The sequence below is a fragment of the Capsicum annuum genome, chromosome 3 (genome assembly GCF_002878395.1).
Source record: "Capsicum annuum cultivar UCD-10X-F1 chromosome 3, UCD10Xv1.1, whole genome shotgun sequence".
Classification (NCBI taxonomy): domain Eukaryota; kingdom Viridiplantae; phylum Streptophyta; class Magnoliopsida; order Solanales; family Solanaceae; genus Capsicum; species Capsicum annuum.
In genome coordinates, this window is record NC_061113.1 from 236,332,087 (window position 1) to 236,351,152 (window position 19,066).

At 36.2% G+C, this 19,066-nt stretch overlaps 1 protein-coding gene across 2 annotated transcripts; it reads right to left on the reverse strand.

Moving 5' to 3' along the window:
• Window positions 1-4,017: 4,017 nt before the first annotated feature.
• LOC107862890 (protein HEAT STRESS TOLERANT DWD 1) lies at window positions 4,018-18,296 on the reverse strand. Of its 2 annotated transcripts, none has more exons than XM_016708594.2 (12): window positions 18,105-18,296; window positions 17,848-18,014; window positions 17,686-17,764; window positions 11,553-11,726; window positions 11,362-11,460; window positions 5,657-5,825; window positions 5,448-5,554; window positions 5,203-5,342; window positions 5,053-5,125; window positions 4,644-4,759; window positions 4,393-4,510; window positions 4,018-4,323 (listed from the first exon to the last, which is right to left on the reverse strand). In XM_016708594.2, the coding sequence occupies exons 1-12, from the start codon at window positions 18,150-18,152 to the stop codon at window positions 4,192-4,194; spliced, it is 1,422 nt and encodes a 473-aa protein (XP_016564080.2). In that variant the 5' UTR covers window positions 18,153-18,296; the 3' UTR covers window positions 4,018-4,191. The 2 variants fall into 2 exon arrangements, with proteins under 2 accessions (XP_016564080.2, XP_016564079.2); XM_016708593.2 differs by having other exon boundaries at window positions 17,848-18,017; window positions 18,105-18,235.
• Between the last annotated feature and the right edge of the window lie 770 nt (window positions 18,297-19,066).

Here is a 19,066-nt window from a genome sequence, read left to right on the forward strand (position 1 = left end):
GAAGGGGCACAAGGTTTATAACTAGAGATGTTCACTTTATTGAGTACCAACGCTGGAATTGAGAGAAGCCCAAAAAATATCCAACAGTTACCATTCAATTAGATCCAAAAGATCTAGTAGACGATCCTCATGTTAGGAGCACGAGGTTGATCTTTGATATTTATCAGAGATACAATACTACAATTTGTGAGCCCATAAGTTATGAGGAAGTGGAAGGGGATAAAAATAGGTGGCTATAATGAAGAAGGAGATGATGATGATTGAAAAAAAATCAAACCTAGGAGCTTGCTGAGAAACCTCCTGACAGAAAGATCATTGGTGTAAAATGGGTCTTTAGAACAAAGTCGAATGCAGATGGTTCTATCAACAAACACAAAGCAAGGCTTGTGGTAAAAAGCTACGCTCAGATCTTTGGAGTGACTACTTAAAAACTTTCGCCCAAGTTGCTCGCCTTGACACAATCAGATTGCTACTAGCCATTGCAGCGGAAAAAGATTGGAAACTTTATCCACTAGATGTTAAGTCAACCTTTCTCAGTGGTCTTCTCCAGGAGGAGATTTATGTTGAGCAACCAGATGGTTTTGTTGTCAATGGGCAAGAAAATAAGGTTTATTTACTAAAGGCAAGCACCAAGAGCTTGGTATAGCAGGATAGATGATCATCTGTTAGGCTTGGGTTTCAAAAAAATCTTATCGGAATCCACTCTTTATGTAAAACACAAAGATAATAATATTCTTATTGTGTCTCTTTATGTTGATGATCTTTTGTTAACAGGAAATAATTTAAAATTGGTTGACGAGTTTAAAGAAGAAATGATGCAAGTTTTTGAAATGACAGATCTTGGTCTTATGTCCTATTTTCTTGGGATGGAGATCAAGCAAAGCAAAAGTGAAGTGTTCATTTGCCAAAACAAATACACAAAGGGAATTCTGAAGAAATTTCAAATGGAGGATTGCAAGCCGATGAGCACACCAATGAATCAAAAAGAGAAACTTTGTAAAGAAGATGGAGCCGATAAAGTTGATGAAGGGTATTACAGAAGCTTGATCGAATGCTTAATGTATCTCACCGCGACAAGGCCGAATATTCTATTTGTTGTAAGTCTCTTATCTCGTTTTATGCTCTATGCAAATGAGATGCATTTAAGATTGGTAAAAAAAATATTAAGACATATCAAAGGAACAGTTGACTATGGTGTAAAGTTTGAGAAGTCTCAAAGCTTGAAGTTGCTTGGTTTCTCGGAGAGTGATTGGGCTGGATCCGCTGATGATATGAGAAGTACTTCTGGACATTGGTTCAGCCTAGGTTCAGGAATCTTTTCATGGTCATCTAAGAAGCAGAAATTGTTACACAATCCACTGCAGAGGTTGATGGCTCAGAAAGATCATGTGTGATTTACATATGGAACAGAATGACAGTACTGAGATTCTAGTTGACAACCAGACAGCTATTGCAATCTCAAAAAATTTGATATTTCATAGGAAGACCAAACATTTCAACATCAATTTCTATTTCTTGAGAGAAGTGTAGCAAAAGGGAGAAGTGACTCTAATTGATTGCAAGTCTGAAAACCAGCTAGCAGACCTGTTCACTAAGCCACTTTCAGTCAGGAAGTTCGAGCTTCTAAGGCAAAGAATTGGTGTTTGTATTTCATAAAGCAAGGAGGAGTGTTGAAAGTTGCTTTAAGAATGCAGCCTGTTTTTTCTTTTTCTCCAGTATTTTTTTAACGTACAAATTCTATCCAAATTGGAATTCCAATTTGGTAGGAAACTGATTAGTTATTTTAATTTTGGTAGAAATAGGTTGTTTCTTTTATAGTAGGTTTGTCCTATTTTTAGTTGTACTAGCAACTATTTAAGTTACCAGTTGATGATCAATAAAAAATGGCTTTTAACCACAAAAAAGAATTAACCTCTGCATATTCTCTTCTCTAAAATCTATCTCTGTTTTAGCGGCTAGCTTTTGACTTTAATTCCTGCGTTATTTCCCTTTAACGGTTTTAAACCAACAAACAAGTTACTATGCTCATTTCTTTAGGTTATATATCGACATGAGGGGACAGAATATATCTTATAGGAATTTTGATGAATGTATTGCAGGAGATACCAAGAGCTTTTTCTTATTTGACAGCTGAACATGAGTGAATAGCAGCCCAGGCGCACAATAGAACTGTGGATCCACACATAAAACAAAAAGAAATACATTATCTCTATTTGCGACTTTCTGTGTTGACAACAAAGGTAAAACCACAAGATTCACAGTGATAATCAGTTAATGTAGTACTCTTTCTTGCCGTTAACTGGACAGACATTCAGGGATGATACTGGAAAATGTCAAAAACTCCTCCGCCACAAAAGAAACAAAATATACAGAATCCACAGCACATAAACATCCAGTTTAATTCATGAAAAACATGTTCCAGTTGAAGCAAAGTTAGGTATCCACAACTAATGTGCATTGGTTAGAGAGGGATTCAAATATAACATTTTGCATAATAGATGACAATAGGCCATGAGTGCATATAATTTTTGGGAGACAAAGAGTCTCTCGATGCTCATTCCTTCACACTATCAGGAATACAATAGCAATGCATTGCTCTGGCTAACTCATGTTATGAGAGTGGAATAAAGAAGTCAATAGAGAGGGTTTTTTGCATTATGGGTTATACGGTAAGATAATGACACTATTCTTTTAGCAATTTATATCTGCGGAGCACTACCAAAATGGTCCTCCGGAGTTGAGAGTTAATACATCTTTTTCCCTCTAAGTAAGAACCCCCACGCCTAGGAACCACCATTCCACCCCGCCTGGACCCGGGACCACGCCCAGGCCCAGGACCCCCCTTCCCCCCGCTTGGACCCGAGACCACGCCCAGGCCCAGGACCCTCCCCTCCCCTCACCTGGACCAGGGACCACGCCGAGACCAAGACCATCCCCTCCCCCGCCTGGAACTCGGGACCATACCCAGGCCCAGTACCCCTCCGGACCCGAGACCACGCCCAGGCCCAAGAGCACATACCTTTTCCCCTGCCTGGACTTGGGACCACGTCCAGGCCCAAAACCCCCTTCCCCCGCCTGGACCTTACGCCCAGGTCCAGGGCCTCTCCTCCCTCTGTCATGACCCGAAACCACACCTAGGCCCAGGACTCCCCTTCCTCCGCCAGGACTCCGAACCACACCCAGGCCCATGACCCCTCTCCCCCACCTAGACCCGAGACCACGCCCTAGCCTATGAACCCCCTCCCCCTAAGAAGTGACCTCATTTCATTTTATTTCCTAAATTTGCTACTTGTACCTTTTGTATGTTTGTTCATTCTAGTCTTTTCCACTTCTACATACAGAATTTATATGATATCTTGGCTTTTTAGAGGTCCCACATTCATTATAATAAAATATTTCTGATCTAACAATCACTTAGAATTTTCCTCACTGTATTCGATATCTTCCTATCAAATAGTACTCCCTTCTTTCAATTTATGTTAGCTTCACTAAACATGAAGTTTCTTTTAAAAAATTTGATGTAAAATAAGTCAAAAATATTTGTGTGATTATAAATTTTTTCATTAAAGGTAAAATGGATATTTTATAGTTAAATTATTACTAAATGTAAAAATATATTCTTCTTTTAAAACCAGTTAAAAAAAAATGAGTCATATAAATTAGTACAAACAAGTAACACCTTATTTTATTCAGCTTTACAACCTCACATGCCATGCTAATCTAATTCTATCCTTTTTCTTCTCATAGGGGGGCAAAACTCATTGTAGATGGATTTCATGCGATAAACTTGTCTAGCCTACGTTTATCTCAGTAACTAGTTTAATAGCGATCGCATTCTTGTGCTCATCATTTTCAAATATTATCTGAAATATGTAACCAAAAGAAAACCCTTTTTTCATCCACTCACCACAGTAGTTTTTCTAATTTTATCTCCTTCCCTCTGTGTAGATTGTAAATTTTGAGGAACTGGAAGGTGGGCAAAGCATTGAACTGGGAAAAAGAAAAGAAATGCTCACATTTCAAACAATGCAATGTGTTCGTTTGTATGTATTACTGTAGTTCAAGGATCCATAAATAGAAACTGGGACAAAACTGCTGCAACTCTGTCGCAATATATTACAAAAGCAAAAGGTGCAAATGCCATCACATGTCGTACATCAAAAAACGCACACTAATTAACTTAATAAACTATCATGCAACATTTGCAGGAACCACATTTTCAATGTTTGATGGCATCAGTATGTTAAATCCATCTGCTGCAGTGGATACAACCATTCCTGGGATCTGGGAATGCCAATGAACTTCTTTCAAATCTTTCTGACCCTGTTAGCAGTGCAAGAGCAATGTCATAAGAATATCCTTGAAGCATATAAATGTAAATAGAAGTATAACCTGATGAACGAAGAGAAGTTGTGGGGGCAAATCTGTTGGGGCATTGACATGCTCTTTCATTTTAGCTTTGAACTCCGCCTCCTCTTCCTCATCTCTCTCCAAAGAAAGATCCCAGATTCTGATATATCAAGAAGGATAAACACACCAGGTGATTCACATAATACACACATTCAAACTAATCAGGAAAGAGATGTGGAAAGAGATAAATCTGTTCCAAATTCCCATTATAGTCATCTCAAAAGGTTTCTTACGTTAGTTGGTTATCTGATGATGAAACAGCCACTGTTGAGGCTTCATGGGGACTCCATTCAATAGAAGTGATGGGATGTTTGTGATATTCAAAGTGTGCCACTACAGAGTCTCCTTCCTGCCAAAGTGACCAAGAGAAGCAGCAGTTGTTTTTTAACTTGTATTAGCAAATTAACATGAGACCACCTATAGACTGATTTCCTTTCTCCTTAATACACACTTTCTTCCATGACAAAACCTCATCTACTAGGTTGGAAGTAGAACCAGATGAACTCCTACTAACATCATCCACACTTTCTAACCCTTCCAAAGTAGTTAAAAAAATTTAATCACGATCAAACTCGAGAGTTTAGAAAATCATGAATTTAACTAATGTTGGTGACGAGAATTTAGACACTATTAGTAGAATACCTTGAGCATTCTAAGATCTCGAATAGAAAATGTTCCATCATCACTTCCAGATGCAAGCATACAGCTCGCCAACCTGGTGGAAAAGCAATGACATGACAATATAGCCATAATTAGAGACGTGGAAAGTAATACAACAGAAAAGTCCAATACCTGTTCCATGATATCACATTGACATCTGCCTTATGTGCCTTTATAGTTGCAGCAAGAGGGTTTTTCATATTGGTGTCCCATATTACAATATTTCCATCAACCGAGCAAGAAGCAAATACAGAAGGTTCTGTCGGGCTCCACTGCATCAGACAAAGATGGAAAAATATTTCAGAATTCAACAAAATCTAAGATGCACAAATTGAAGTTTCCCATAACTGAAAGTGAGGTTGGTCCTAAAGGAACACCTGGAGATCTTCAACACTTGCAGTGTGTCCAATAAAAGATTTAGCACAAACATCCCATGTTGCACCAGATGTTGGCTCCCACAAATGGATACAATTCTTGCAGTCACCTGCGGAGACAAGTAACAGCATCGAATGTTAAAAAAAATTCTGACCATAGCATATCATCACGGAATTTAATTATGTGCAAAGAAAGGATTACTACGCCATACCTGACACAAGCTTCCCAGGAGCAAGAGGACTCCAGTCTATAGCATAGCCTTCATCTTTATGTCCACCAAATTTAAATAACGGTGCTTGATTAGAGACTGCAGAAGCCCCATGGCTAAGATCACTCCGTGATTCTGCCAAAGCATTTATATGCGAGCTAAAATCCCAAACCTGCCAGTGCAATAAACCTAATATAAGTGAGAAGAAATCATACTAGTGATTCGGTGTATAATTTTGACAAGCAGTGGAACATACTTTTCTTCTTTAGAATTTATTCTTGGTAACTATTACTGTAACAAGAATTGGTACAAAAAACTCATGTTTGAGAGGTATTATATTTTCAGTTTATTTCTTCTTTGTCAACGGGGGTTGCTCTATCTATCTGATCATTGAAAACAAACTATATAACTCAGAAGAACTTAAACAACTATGGGATTAAACCATTTTGTAGTTTAAGATTGTATCTCACATTTCCCTAGTTTTCAATAAATGGTTCATGTGTTTGCACCATGATTACCATAAAATGATGAGAAGCAGTTTAAAACTAGCATAAATACCCTTACCCAAGTCAATTCTGGAGCTATTTGTGTAATTCCAACCCAAGGAGATGTTAACACACCTCAAGATCTATCAGTGGTCCAAAATAAACAGCAATTTATCACCCCAATTGCAAGATCTCCCGTTGGCGATTTAGACAGTGTAGCGATTGAATCGCCCGAGTGGCGCCTTTAAATTGGTCAAGGTTCAGACGAAATTGGTCCAACTTGAGTTCAGGGGTTGGTATGGGACATCAAAGCGCATCTCTCCACAATTCTCAGGTCAGTCGAGCACTGAAAGAGTCGCTGGAACACTGTTGAACTCTGGTGAAGCAGCCGTGACCAGAGTTTTGGCTCAAACCCAATGCCAATCAATCCACATTGGTGAGTCAAGCGTTCCTATGCAAAAAGCCCTAAATTCCACAGACCCCAACAATTCCAAGTTGGGAATTAGGGTTTCTAGCCCTAATTCTGAAAAGTTGATCGGAGAAAATTCACAGGTGGGGCAAATGAGAAATTCACAATCCCCAGAGCTTTAACAAGATGATGTGAGTGTGTTAACACCAAAAGCCCCATCAATTGATGCTTCTAAGGTAATCAATTTTGATTCAAATGTGCCTGTACAGACTGACTTGGTCAGAGGCCTACCTCCGGTGAAAGTGAATCAAAATTTGCAATCCCAAATGGTTATAAATGACATGCGGATGGTCAATTTAGCAAAAGCCCCATCAAATTATCCCCAATGCTCATCCAATTTGAATTCTACGCTTTCAGCTGATCAAGTTACTGTTCATAGTGCTACAAGGAATTCTGCAGTTTTGAGCAATTCTGAGGCTGATTCTGTGCAATCTATTGATACTCCTACTGGTAAGTCTTCTAATCCTAAGTCCATTAATTGTTAGGAGCATATTTCTGAGGCCTCTAAGGAGCAGATTACTCATAGAGTAGAGGATAGAATGACCCCTGATGCATATGGAAATCAAAACCCGATCAATGTCAACCAAAACACTAACCAGAAAAAACCCTACATCCCCAACAATAAACCCATGGAAGTGTCAAATAACTTCAAAGCCCATAAGAAGCCTACTGAGCCAAATCCTGAGCCTACTGCCCCAAAGATTACTGAACCTACAGAAAATGATCCAAATCCTTCTTTTGAAAACCCCCCACTTGGCCTAAAATACCCAACAATCCAGCTCCACCCTTCCCAGCATTTCTCAAGCTAGGTTACTAGGTTGAGAGCACAAGAAGCTTTGAAAACTACCCCTATACAGATCAACCCTCCCAAAATTACCACAAAACAAGGCTTCCCTGCAGTTGTTTTTACCAAAGAAGACTATCTGGTGAATTTGGCTCAAAGATATACACTCACATAGGGAAATTTACCAATGCTATGCCTAAAATGGAAGTTATTAGGAAAGAATTCTTACTTCAAACAGAGCTTAAAGATAGTGTGAAGCTCACTCATTTTAATTCTAGGCATTTGTACCTTGACCTAGACAATGAATATGATCACACCACTGTTTGGACCAAAGGGAAGATGTATGTTGAGGGTCAGCTCATGAGATTTCAACTGTGGACTCCCCCATTTAAACCTGATGAGGAAACACATTTAGGGCCCATTTGGCCATAAAAAAAATTTCCTTTTTTCCGGAAATTTTTCACTTTTTTCACTTTTCCGAAAATTGTGGTGTTTGGCCATGAAACTCCGGAAAATTATTCCGGAGTTGGATTCCAAAAAAGTGAAAACAACTTTTTGTTGTTTTCACAATTTTCCACTCCCATTTCCAACTTTCATTATTATTATATATAACCTCAATCTTTAAATATTTACACAAACACCTCTTATAACTACAACCACCAAGAAAAAAATTATTATTTGTTTTCTATGGTACAATATTATTTTTAATTGTTATAGATATTCTAATCTCTTTTTCTTCTTTTAACCAAAATTTATTAATGTGAAGTAAAAAATAATAAATGGCAATCTATGGCGGAATTATATCAACATTGTTTTGAATGAACTATATTATAGAAATATAAAACCTAGTACATTATGTTATTTAAAAATGAGAAATTTAACATTTTTTTCTTGTCATTCTAATTTTCTGCATATGTCATATAATGGCTATGATGATTTTAATAAATTATTAAAAAGTGGTCAATAAAGTCGCATATTAAACATAACGTAACGATCCATATTGACGATTACCTTATTTTGGTTTTATGGATTTTGAACAACAAAAGTTTGTTCTCTTTACCAAAAAAAACATATATATTCAAGGAAAATCAATATCATCAATAAAGAAAAAGCAAAAAATTAGCACTAATCTATTCAAAAATAATTCATTCGTAAATTTTTTTATCAAGATCAAATTCAATAAAATAATTAATTCAAGTGAAAGTAATTAAGAATTTTCATCAACAAATTTAAGAATATATAAAATATATTTATATCCATCAATCATATTTATCCAAATATATTTTCTCAATTCAATCGATTATGGTTAGATAAACTTATTTAGCTCGTGTTTGTGATATTTTTATTCAAATTTTAGACGAATAACAATCATAATAATTACTTTGTTGTTAATTATTTTATCAATTGAAGGCATATAAATTATTTTCTCAATATTTGGTTGTATGTTAGTAGGTAAATTAGTAGTTGAGTGATTTTGATAATTTTTAAAAGTTGAGGGCATAAAATCATATTTAAAAAAAAAAATTCAAAAATCTAAAAAAAATCCAAAAAGACATGGCCAAACACAAACTCCATCTCCATCTCCATCTCCATCTCCATCTCCATCTCCATCTCCATCTCCAACTCCAACTCCAACTCCAACTCCAACTCCGAAAAAAAGTAGTTTTTATGGCCAAACGGCTACTTAGTTCCTGTATGGGCTATCTTACCTGAATTACCTTGGCATTGTTACTGCGTGGAGGTTGTTGCCCATCTTTATCTCCTATAGCGAAAGCTTTTATTCTTGGACCTAGCTACCTATAAGAAGACTAGGGGTAGTGTTGCTAAAGTCAAGCTGCAGGTCGACCTTACTAAGCCTACACCTCCTCATGTTTGGATGGAATTTGATCATGATGAGAATGGGGAAGGTAGGTGGCAACCAGTGCACTTTGAGGGTGTTCCAGACTATTGTGGTTATTGCAAACATTAAGGACACACTGTTTTGCACTGTACCGTCAAAAGGAGGAATTATGAATTTTAAAGGAAGGAAGGAACTGGAAGAAGCTGCAAAAAGCAGCAATGATCAAGTGCAAAGCAATGGAGAGTTGGAGACAACATCAATGAGACACCAGCTCAACTGAACCAAATCACACCTGAACTTTGAGCACAAATCAGACAAAAGAAAATGTGCAGGACCAAGAGCAATGGAGAAATCAGAGAAAAAGAGCAACCAACAACAGCAAAAGGTATATAGACCCAAGTCACCACAGGCTAAAGATTCTACTTCTCAGATCCTCAGATGTTGCAGATCAACAAAACCCCTCAGGTATTGACTTGTATAGCTCCCCCCCCCCCCCCCCCCCCCCTTTCTCTCGTGCTGCTAGTGTTAATGTTGGCTTAGATGGTCATGTGGAGGAGTTAAAAGGGCCTGTGATGTGGTCTTAGAGGAGGTGGACAGTGTGGAGGAAGTGCAGATTCATGATGCTCACACTGGTGAGCTAAACTCTCATGTTAACCCTGCTGAGGTTAACTTTGGTAATGTGACTACACCTGTTGTTCAGAAGGGTAAAACTGGTACTGATCAGGTACAGGAGGAAGGGGTACACCTGACACTTTTGCTAATGATGAAGTTACTGGTTATGTGGCAAATGAGAAGGTGGTGCAGAGTAAAGAGGGGATCAGTACCCCTTCCCTTGGTACTGGTGATGCACCATCTTTTCTGAAGCTTTAGTTGGCCGCCAGAATCAGACATGTAAGAATGGAAAGGGCACTGTGGATACTCCTAAATCCAAAGAACAAATGAGCAAGAGGAAGTGGGAAGCAATAAAAAGGAAGCAGGAAAAATTGGAAAGAGAAGAAGCCAAGAAGAGAGAAAAATAAAGGGCAAAAGAGATTTGTCCTGGTTGCTGAACAAGATAAAGATCACTTCCCTCCTCTACAAAGGCATGCCAAGAAACCTACAATCTTTAGAGATAAATGCACAACCAACACTGCTGCACCTTTGATTGAGGATGAATACAGGGTTATACACTCGGAGGAGGAGTTTGATGCGGATACCCAATCAATAGATGAGCAAGAAGATGAAGATGAAAATGTGAGCGGCTCATGAGGGCATTTGGATCTACTCTAGACAGTGATAAACGAGAAAATACAGAAGGTGGCAGGTAACAATGGTCTTTCTCTAAGAAGTCATCAACAAAAAGGACCCTACACTAAACAGAACACAGGTACTGTTTCTGGGATCAAAAACAGGCGTCACAAGGTCTCAAAGCACAGGTCTTTGAGAATTTTATGATGTACTGGAAATCTGGGGTTTTGTTTAGTGTTAGAAATCTCCAATATAGAGTGATAGTGCAGTTGGGATACCAATTTTTGCTCAAAACAGTTTTAGTCAAGTTTCAGTTTTATGGAATGCAACAGTTCAGCTACTCTGTTTTCAGTTGGTTCAGCAAAAATCCTGGACATCTCCAGCTGTGGCTTGGTTCTTGTCTACTTTGAATGTGCTTTAATCAACAAATTTATCTCATGGTTTTAGTCCATCATCTTCCATGTTCCCATGTGACAAAAATAAGAGATTCACGGGGTCTTATCTGGTTATTATTGAAGTATGTTTTTGAAGATCAGGGCTTACTAATTTTCAGGTTTCTTAATCTTGTACTGCTTGATGATTTTGTAACTCTTCTACTAGGCTATACATGTTTAAATTATAGACTCTTGGAAGGGATCTTTTTGGGTGAGTCTTACCATAGTTTTAGTAGCCTAGTTGATTGGTCTCAATCATGTAATGGACTCATGTTCCATCATCTTTTGATTTGGAGGACTTGGCCTAGTCCCGTTCCTTGTAAAAATTTGCTTTAGTTAAATAAAAAGCCTGGGGGTGATGCTTAGCCCCTGGGTCTATTAAAAAGAAATACTCTTAAACAGATAAATGAATTGTATTATCAATGGATTATAAATGCAATTATTGAATTTTTATTAGGCAGAGTCTAACCTGAACATGACCGGTATCACCCCAAGAAGCGACTATATGGGGGTTTTGCGTCATAGCACGTATGCGATTAACACACCCTTCATGAAACACCTTGTGTAACTGTAGAATTTCGGGAAAAAAAGTTTTAGCAGGAAAATGTGATGCATATGCTGTCATATTAAACTATGTAGATGGTGTCAGAAATAAAGTACCTGTAACACAGGTGTCACCTGTCCAGCTTCCTCTTCTTCTTCATCACTGTCACTGCTGTTGCTGCCCATATCAGCGTTCTCATCACCTATCTTGTCTGGCACCAAATCCCGCCTTTTTCCAGATATATTAGATAACTTAAATATACCAATCGAGTTCCAAGAACTTTTCTCTGCCTGTACGAATGAGAGAATCATGTTCCAGAGCTTAAATCTTCAAGAAAATGAACAAAATGGTCCTTCATGTATGGGGGTTGGATTATTTTGGTCCTTGATATATACCACTTGATAGAAAGTCCTTAATATATGCAAAATGTGTATCACTTTCGTCCTAACCCTTTTTTATGACTGTTTTATGTTAAGAACTAATGATCCCCCGATCCCCCTCCCAAGATCATCTCACTATTCTCCTTACTTGCTCCAGCCCCTCTAGTTCTTCACTGTATGGTCCTACTCACTAAGATGATTATATTCAAACTCACCCATAACTTTGCATCAAAATAATTCATTTTTCTTCTTCTTTTAAGTAATTTTGGCTTCTGGGTCAACTGAAAATACATCGGACTCAATGAAAGGGCACAAAAAAAGCTCATCTATTGATTTCATGTTTCGCTGAATTGACCAATTAGTAGTGGCGGAGCTAGGATTTTCACTAAGAGGATTCAAAATATCAAGAAGTAGACACACAAACAAGCCAAAGGAGGTTCAATGTCTACTAATTTTAACCATGTTTAAATAGTACGATTTTCCGCCAAGAGGGTTCGAACCCCTTGACTCTAAGCTAGCTGAGTCCCTGCTAATTAGCTCATCCAACAAAAAATCATCAATTCATTCAACAGAGATAACAAGTTTTTTTTCTTTGGGCAATAAAATGAGAATATTACCTTACAACCAAAATAAGCCAAGTACACCTAAGAGAGCACTCAATGTTATTCCCCCTTCTAGGACTGTTGACAACCACTTGTGAGCCTCTAAAATCTAATTACAAAGAGAACAAATTAGATATGCATTCTTCCTACCACTCTTAGTATACCTATACATATCTAGTCTAGCTCTCACTACACTTTGTATAGGCTGTACGACAAAACTTTCCTTTACAGAATGTCCTCTAAGGGGCCGTTTGGTAGGACGTATTAAAAAAAATAGTCCATGTATTAAGCATGGTATTACTTAATACTATATTTGGTAGAATTTTGGATCTATGTATTACTAATATCATGTATTAGTTATACACCCTATATAGTATTATAGGGTGTATTACTAATACATCTCATATGGTGGTATTAGCAATACATGAGTTTTAATACCATGGACTAATATGTGTAAAGACAAAAATATCCCTCAAATTCTTTTAAATATTTTTTTTATTTTCTTAATTTTATTTTTTATATTTGTACTGATAAATTTATTTAAATAAATTAGTTTACAAATTTTATTATTATTTACAAAAATGCCTCAAATTTCATTAATTTTTTTCTAAATCTTTTTCAATTTATTCAATGTGAGTTACTTCTTTTCAATTTATCAAGATAATAATATCCCTCCAAATAATTTTAGTCATAAAAAAATTACTCCATTAACTTAAAAAATACTTATTGATCAAAATCCAAAAATAAATTGCATGATTGCATACAAGCTTTAATTTTGTAAATAGAATATTCATAAATAAAAATAATTTTTCTACTTAGTTTTACCAGTCTACCGAACACAACTTTATGTTAATAATGATTCTATTATCTCATTCAAAAGTTACACGTACCCCCTCCAACTTAAAAACACCACAAAATGGGAACAACAAGCAAATGATAAACAAATAAAAAAAAAGATAAACCCAAAAAAAATAATTATAAGTGAATGATTAAATCTTAAAATTATTTCAAAGTAAATAATTAGTTATATTGTTCATTTTTTTATTTTAAAAAAAAAGAATAATAAAGTTTTGCAAAGAAAATACACAAAGTTATAATATGTTAGGGTATTTTTGTAAACAAACAAATAATCTTTTTAAAATATAACAATACATATTATTTTCAATACATCAAACCAAACACTGCATAAAAAATAATCTCAGTATTACTAATCCCAGTATTACTAATCCCTACACTACTAATCTTAGCATTACTAATACAGCCTATTCAGTATTATCTTATACGCTCTACCAAACGACCCCTAAAAATCTTGTTATTCCTGCTAGTCCATATCTAGTATATGCATGTTCCATAAATGACATCTATTACTTGCTTCATGAATTTACTCCAATGCTTATTATTCAGTCAAGTTGGATCATCCTGCACCTGTCTTTGCTGAATTTTAACACCCACCCATCTCTGCAAGTTGTTCCATACACTAAGGGGTCGTTTGGTAGAGTGTATTAAAACGAATAATGCATGCATTAGTCTTGTGTACTAGTACCTTGTTTGATACATTTTTAGGCATTAGTTATACACTCTATTTTATTTTGGTTATGCCACTCATCCTGCTTCATGTATTACTATGACCTTGTTAACTATTCTTTACCTTGAGTCGGGGGTCTATCGAAAACAGCCTCTCTACTTCTTCGGAGGTAGCGGTATGGACTGCGTACATTCTATCCCCAAACCCCACTTGGTGAGAATACACTGGGTTTGTTGTTGTTGTTAGTTATACACTCTATTGTGTATTGAGGTGTGTCTTACAACTACCTCAAAATCCATGGCATTAGTCATGCAATGGATCTAATGCAAGCATTAGCACGATTAAAAACACAATTACCCCTCAAAAAGTTTTTTACGTGCTTTCCAATATATATATATATATATATATATATATATATATATAATATATGAAGGGTAATATTGTTAAAAAAAATACTCCCTCCGTTTCAAAAAGAATGACCTACTTTCCTTTTTAGTCCGTTTCAAAAAGAATGACCCCTTTCCTTTTTTAGCAACTTTTCAATTTTAACTTTTCACATGGCATGTTTAAGACCACAAGATTGAAGAGCATTTTGGTACATTTGACATATCTTTAATTTAACACCACAAGATTCAATGGTCTTCTTTATTTTCTTAAACTTCGTGTCAAGTCAAACTAGGTCATTCTTTTTGAAATGGAGGGAGTACTTGTTTTCGAAATTATGTAATTCATATTATTTTTAATACATCAAAGCAAACACTGGATAAGAAAAATACAAGCATAGCTAACACAAACATTACTAATACAAACATTACTAATACACCATATTTTGTATTATTCTTATATACACTCTACCAAACGATCCATAATAGACCAAGGACAATCAAAGAAAAGATGAGTAGCATCTTCCATTTTGCAATCAGGACACATAACACAATATGCATTATCACAATGCAATTCCATTCCCACCACTTTATAAACTTGTGTTTTGGCAAGCCAATTCTAGACCATATCAGTTTGGCATTAGGCATCCTTGGAGCAGTGCCTAGGAGGTCCATATAACCAGTTGAAACAGGATCCTTACCATTCCTTGTAAGACAATATCTACCATTGTTTTACCATTCCTTTTGGTCTATTTCAAGAAGATTGACACTTTTCTATATTTCGAAACTATGTGATTTTATCACTGTCATGGCATAACATGACATGATTCAAACACAAGAATTATGGGTATTGATTGATATATGTTTACGTGTCAGAAGTCTTTCTTTTGCTTCATAAACTTTATGTTGAGTCATATATCATTGTCTAAAATGAATAAATTGAACAGAAAGAGTAGCTTTTCTGTACCAGATTATTTTTCCAATGATAAATCTTTCTCCTTTTACTTCTATACTAGTAGTACTGCTAATATTTACATAAACCTTCCAAACAAATATGTCATGTAAACTGAAATCCAGTGGAGTAATTTCCAGGGGTATCACCTGAACTAACAAGATCCTTGAGCAGCTTCCACGGCTCAGTTTTGCGCCAATCCTGGACGGATGACTTGCGCTGAAGGTCCTGAAGAACATCTCTGAGCTCGCGCTGGAAGTTGTCGAAGAGAGTTGGATAACGAGTGCAAGCCTTCAAGCAAATGGCTTCAAGACCAAGAGGCATAGGGACAGCATTAAGATAAGGCTGAGCTTGAATAACAAAAGTCAATCCTGGTTCCATTCTCTGTTTGAGTTAAGCAAACTCTCACTGCATCTTTGCGGTAGCGAAATCTAAAGCCATAGCTCTCATTCCTTGAGATAACCACGTCACTACACATTTACCCAAATCTTTACGCCCAAAAGGGTCACCATTTTGATGCAGTACTTGCACATCCACCAGCCCACCATCCTGTATACACTCTTGCTGCTGATTTTTTCTCTTCACTTGCACTTTCTCTGTCAATTTTCCTGATGACACTTTTGTTGTGACTGCCGGGATTTCACTATTTTTAACATTTTTGCCAGAAGCACCACTAGTTCCAACATTCTTGGTAAAAAAAAATTTTATGCCATCCTTAAGCCATGGGTATGCTACTTCTCTATACCATTACCAGTTTTGCAATTAACCAAAGTATCTAAAAAAAGTCATTCATACCATAAACAAAAAATGGAACAAGCTGCTCTTATGATGAATTGCTCATCAAAGTATCAGAACGACTATTGAATTTTTCTAAAAGAAGATCTCATAATTAGGGGTGGGCGTTCTGTATTTCGGTTCGGGTTTGGTTTTTTTATTTTAGTTTTTACGGTTTTCAGTTATGAAATTAGGTGTACCGAAAACCGAACCGAATTCGGTTTGGTTCGCTTTATGTAAATTTCGGTTCGGTTCTATTTCGGTTTTTCGGTTTGGGGCTTGTTTAATGGGCTAAATTATATTTGTAAATTGGACTAGTTTAACTTTCTTACATAAAAGAAAAACCAATATAAATTTATAAACTCTTCTAGGTGACAAATGAGAATAATCATCTCCAACACAAAAATCAGATGGAGGACTATATATTAACTTTCGGTTGCAAAAATCAATGCAAAAAGTAACTTTCGGATTTAGTTGCTGAATGTATTTGAATTTTGGGGCTTTGGGCTGTAGGCAGTGGGCCGTAGCTAAAGCTTAAATAGCTAATGGGCTTAGATATTATAAATATTAGATAATAAATAAATAAATAAATATATATATATATATATATATAAAAAATAATTTTAAAAAGTGTATTAAAAATTTCGGTTTAAACCGAAAACCCAATTACGTCAACCTAAAAACCGAAAACCAATCCAAAATACCGAATTTATAAAAAAAAAAAAAAAAAAATCAAATCGAGAAACCGAAATAATTCGGTTCGGTTCGGTATTTCAGCATTTATGCCCACCCCTACTCATAATAAAGAGATGACAGGTGAGAAAAGTAGCAAAAAACTAGAAGAAATGCTCCGAATGAGGAGAGACTTGTAGAAGACTTATTCTTTATTCATGGTCATTATGTGAACCTTGGGTTGTTGAACCAACAATAAGTAGCATTTCCGTGTTTCAAGAAGTCAATGGACTTCTAGAAGGAGTCAAATTTCAAGCATTTTTCGATAGGCAATGTTTGACATACAGATGAAAAATGTACAATTGCATCAATCGGATCATTGATCAATGAACACAGCACAAGTTCAAGAGAGAATTCTTTTTTATCTATTTTAGGAAGAGGATTCAGTTAAGAGAGAAGCAGGAAAGACAGAGCAAGCAAGGAAAAGAGAGAGATGAGCTTGGGAAGGGGGTGTTAGTTTTAACAGAGTAGTTAAACTTAGAGATCAGGACCATAACGATACACATTTTGCATACATTAAGGATTATTTTTATCAAGTGGTATATATCAAGGACCAAAATAATCCAACCCCCATTGATTTCAAAAAAAAAAAAAAAAACTAATCCAACCCCCATACATGAAGGACCATTTTGGTCATTTTCGCTTAAATCTTCTCTAACTCAAATGGTGGGAGAAAAATTCAATTTTCCATTTTTTTCCCCTAATAATAGAAAAGGAATTTTATACTATACAAGGAGAAGCACAGTCATTGACCTATGTTGACAAGCAAATAAGTGAAACACATTAATTATCCCTTCGTTAGATATGATAATCCTTCTCATAAGTGTAGAAGAAGCGAAATGGCTGCATCTCTTGGATAGAAATAAATCAGCAAGACTACCCTTAGTTAGATATACCATACCTGTGTTCCTGCTACACAGTATACAGTATGTGGAAAATCAGTGCGCACCAAGCCGAGTGAGTCACGCAGCACATCAAAACTGCAGCAAGCCAAACTATCAAAATTGGTACAAGTCTTCATTTTAGGAGCCTAGGAAGAAATCGATATAGGAAAAAGTAGTACCTCAAGCAGGGCCAGCCAATATGGAAGGCATGAAGAGAATTATAAGCAGAAGCGTCACACTGAAGCTCTTCCCCTTCCTCTAATTTATCTACACCTGGTTGCCATACCTTTGCTGGCAATGATGGTACTGAATCCGACGATGACGATCCTTCTCCTTTCTTTGCACCCTGCTTTATTAATTTTCTTTTCAATTATATCCCACAAAATTGATTGCAAAACAGACTAATATACAAAATTTTCAAAGAAAAAAATGGCACCTTGTTCTTCCTTTTAGCTTTTTTAGGGTTCTTTAAGCTCCGAACCATCTTTGGAACTGAGTAATAAGAACAAAAGAAGAACAGCAGAAACTTCAGTGAAAGGGTTTTAGAAGTAGGGTTTTGTATCTGCAATTATTTTTATTTTTTGCAATAATTAATTCCCTATTCTCTCAAAATCTGCGAATTGGGCTCGAACGGGTTTTGGGCTGTTTTGGCTATTATTTTCTCTTGGGCCGTGTATGTATTTGGAAAAATTACAAAAATTGACAAACTTAAGACCATAATTACAATAAATAACAATATTTTTACAAAATTACATTTTGTAGCAAAAATAGTTTTGGGCAACCTTTTCATTCAAGTTAAATTTTTGGGCAAAATAAAGCAATATTATGATAGTATTTAATTTAGTAATCACATATTGTATTAATAATGCATAAGCATATGATTAAAAACATAATTACCCTTGAAGTCCCTCAGAGTATACAACTTTTCAAAACACATTTTTCTTTTAGGAAGCATGTGATGCATGTTACTTTTAATGGACTCGCAAGATAAGTTGATAACGTTAATTTTGAGTTGATACATTTTATAGTTCTTGAAAAGCATTTTTTTCTTGTTCTTTTACTTTTTAAACAAGCCAACTTCTTGTCTTGTCAGACTCATTCTGCCTTTCTGTTACTGTTATCACCAATTTGTTTGACAAATGTAAGCATCAAGAAAATTGTGTTTCACGCGTAAGCCTGGCAATGAACCAGAGTTAATCCGATTCCGGCGACGTTTTGGTCTGGTAATGCAATGGTACCGGTATACCGGTACCCAACAACCCGAAATCCAGTAATGGTGTGGAGCATAATTTTTTTTGGTAGTTTTGATTTTGGTCCGGCGCCGACCGATGCAGTTTATTTTTATTTTTATTTTTCGTATTTAGTCGTTGACTGTTTGTTTATAGCCGTTGGAGGGGG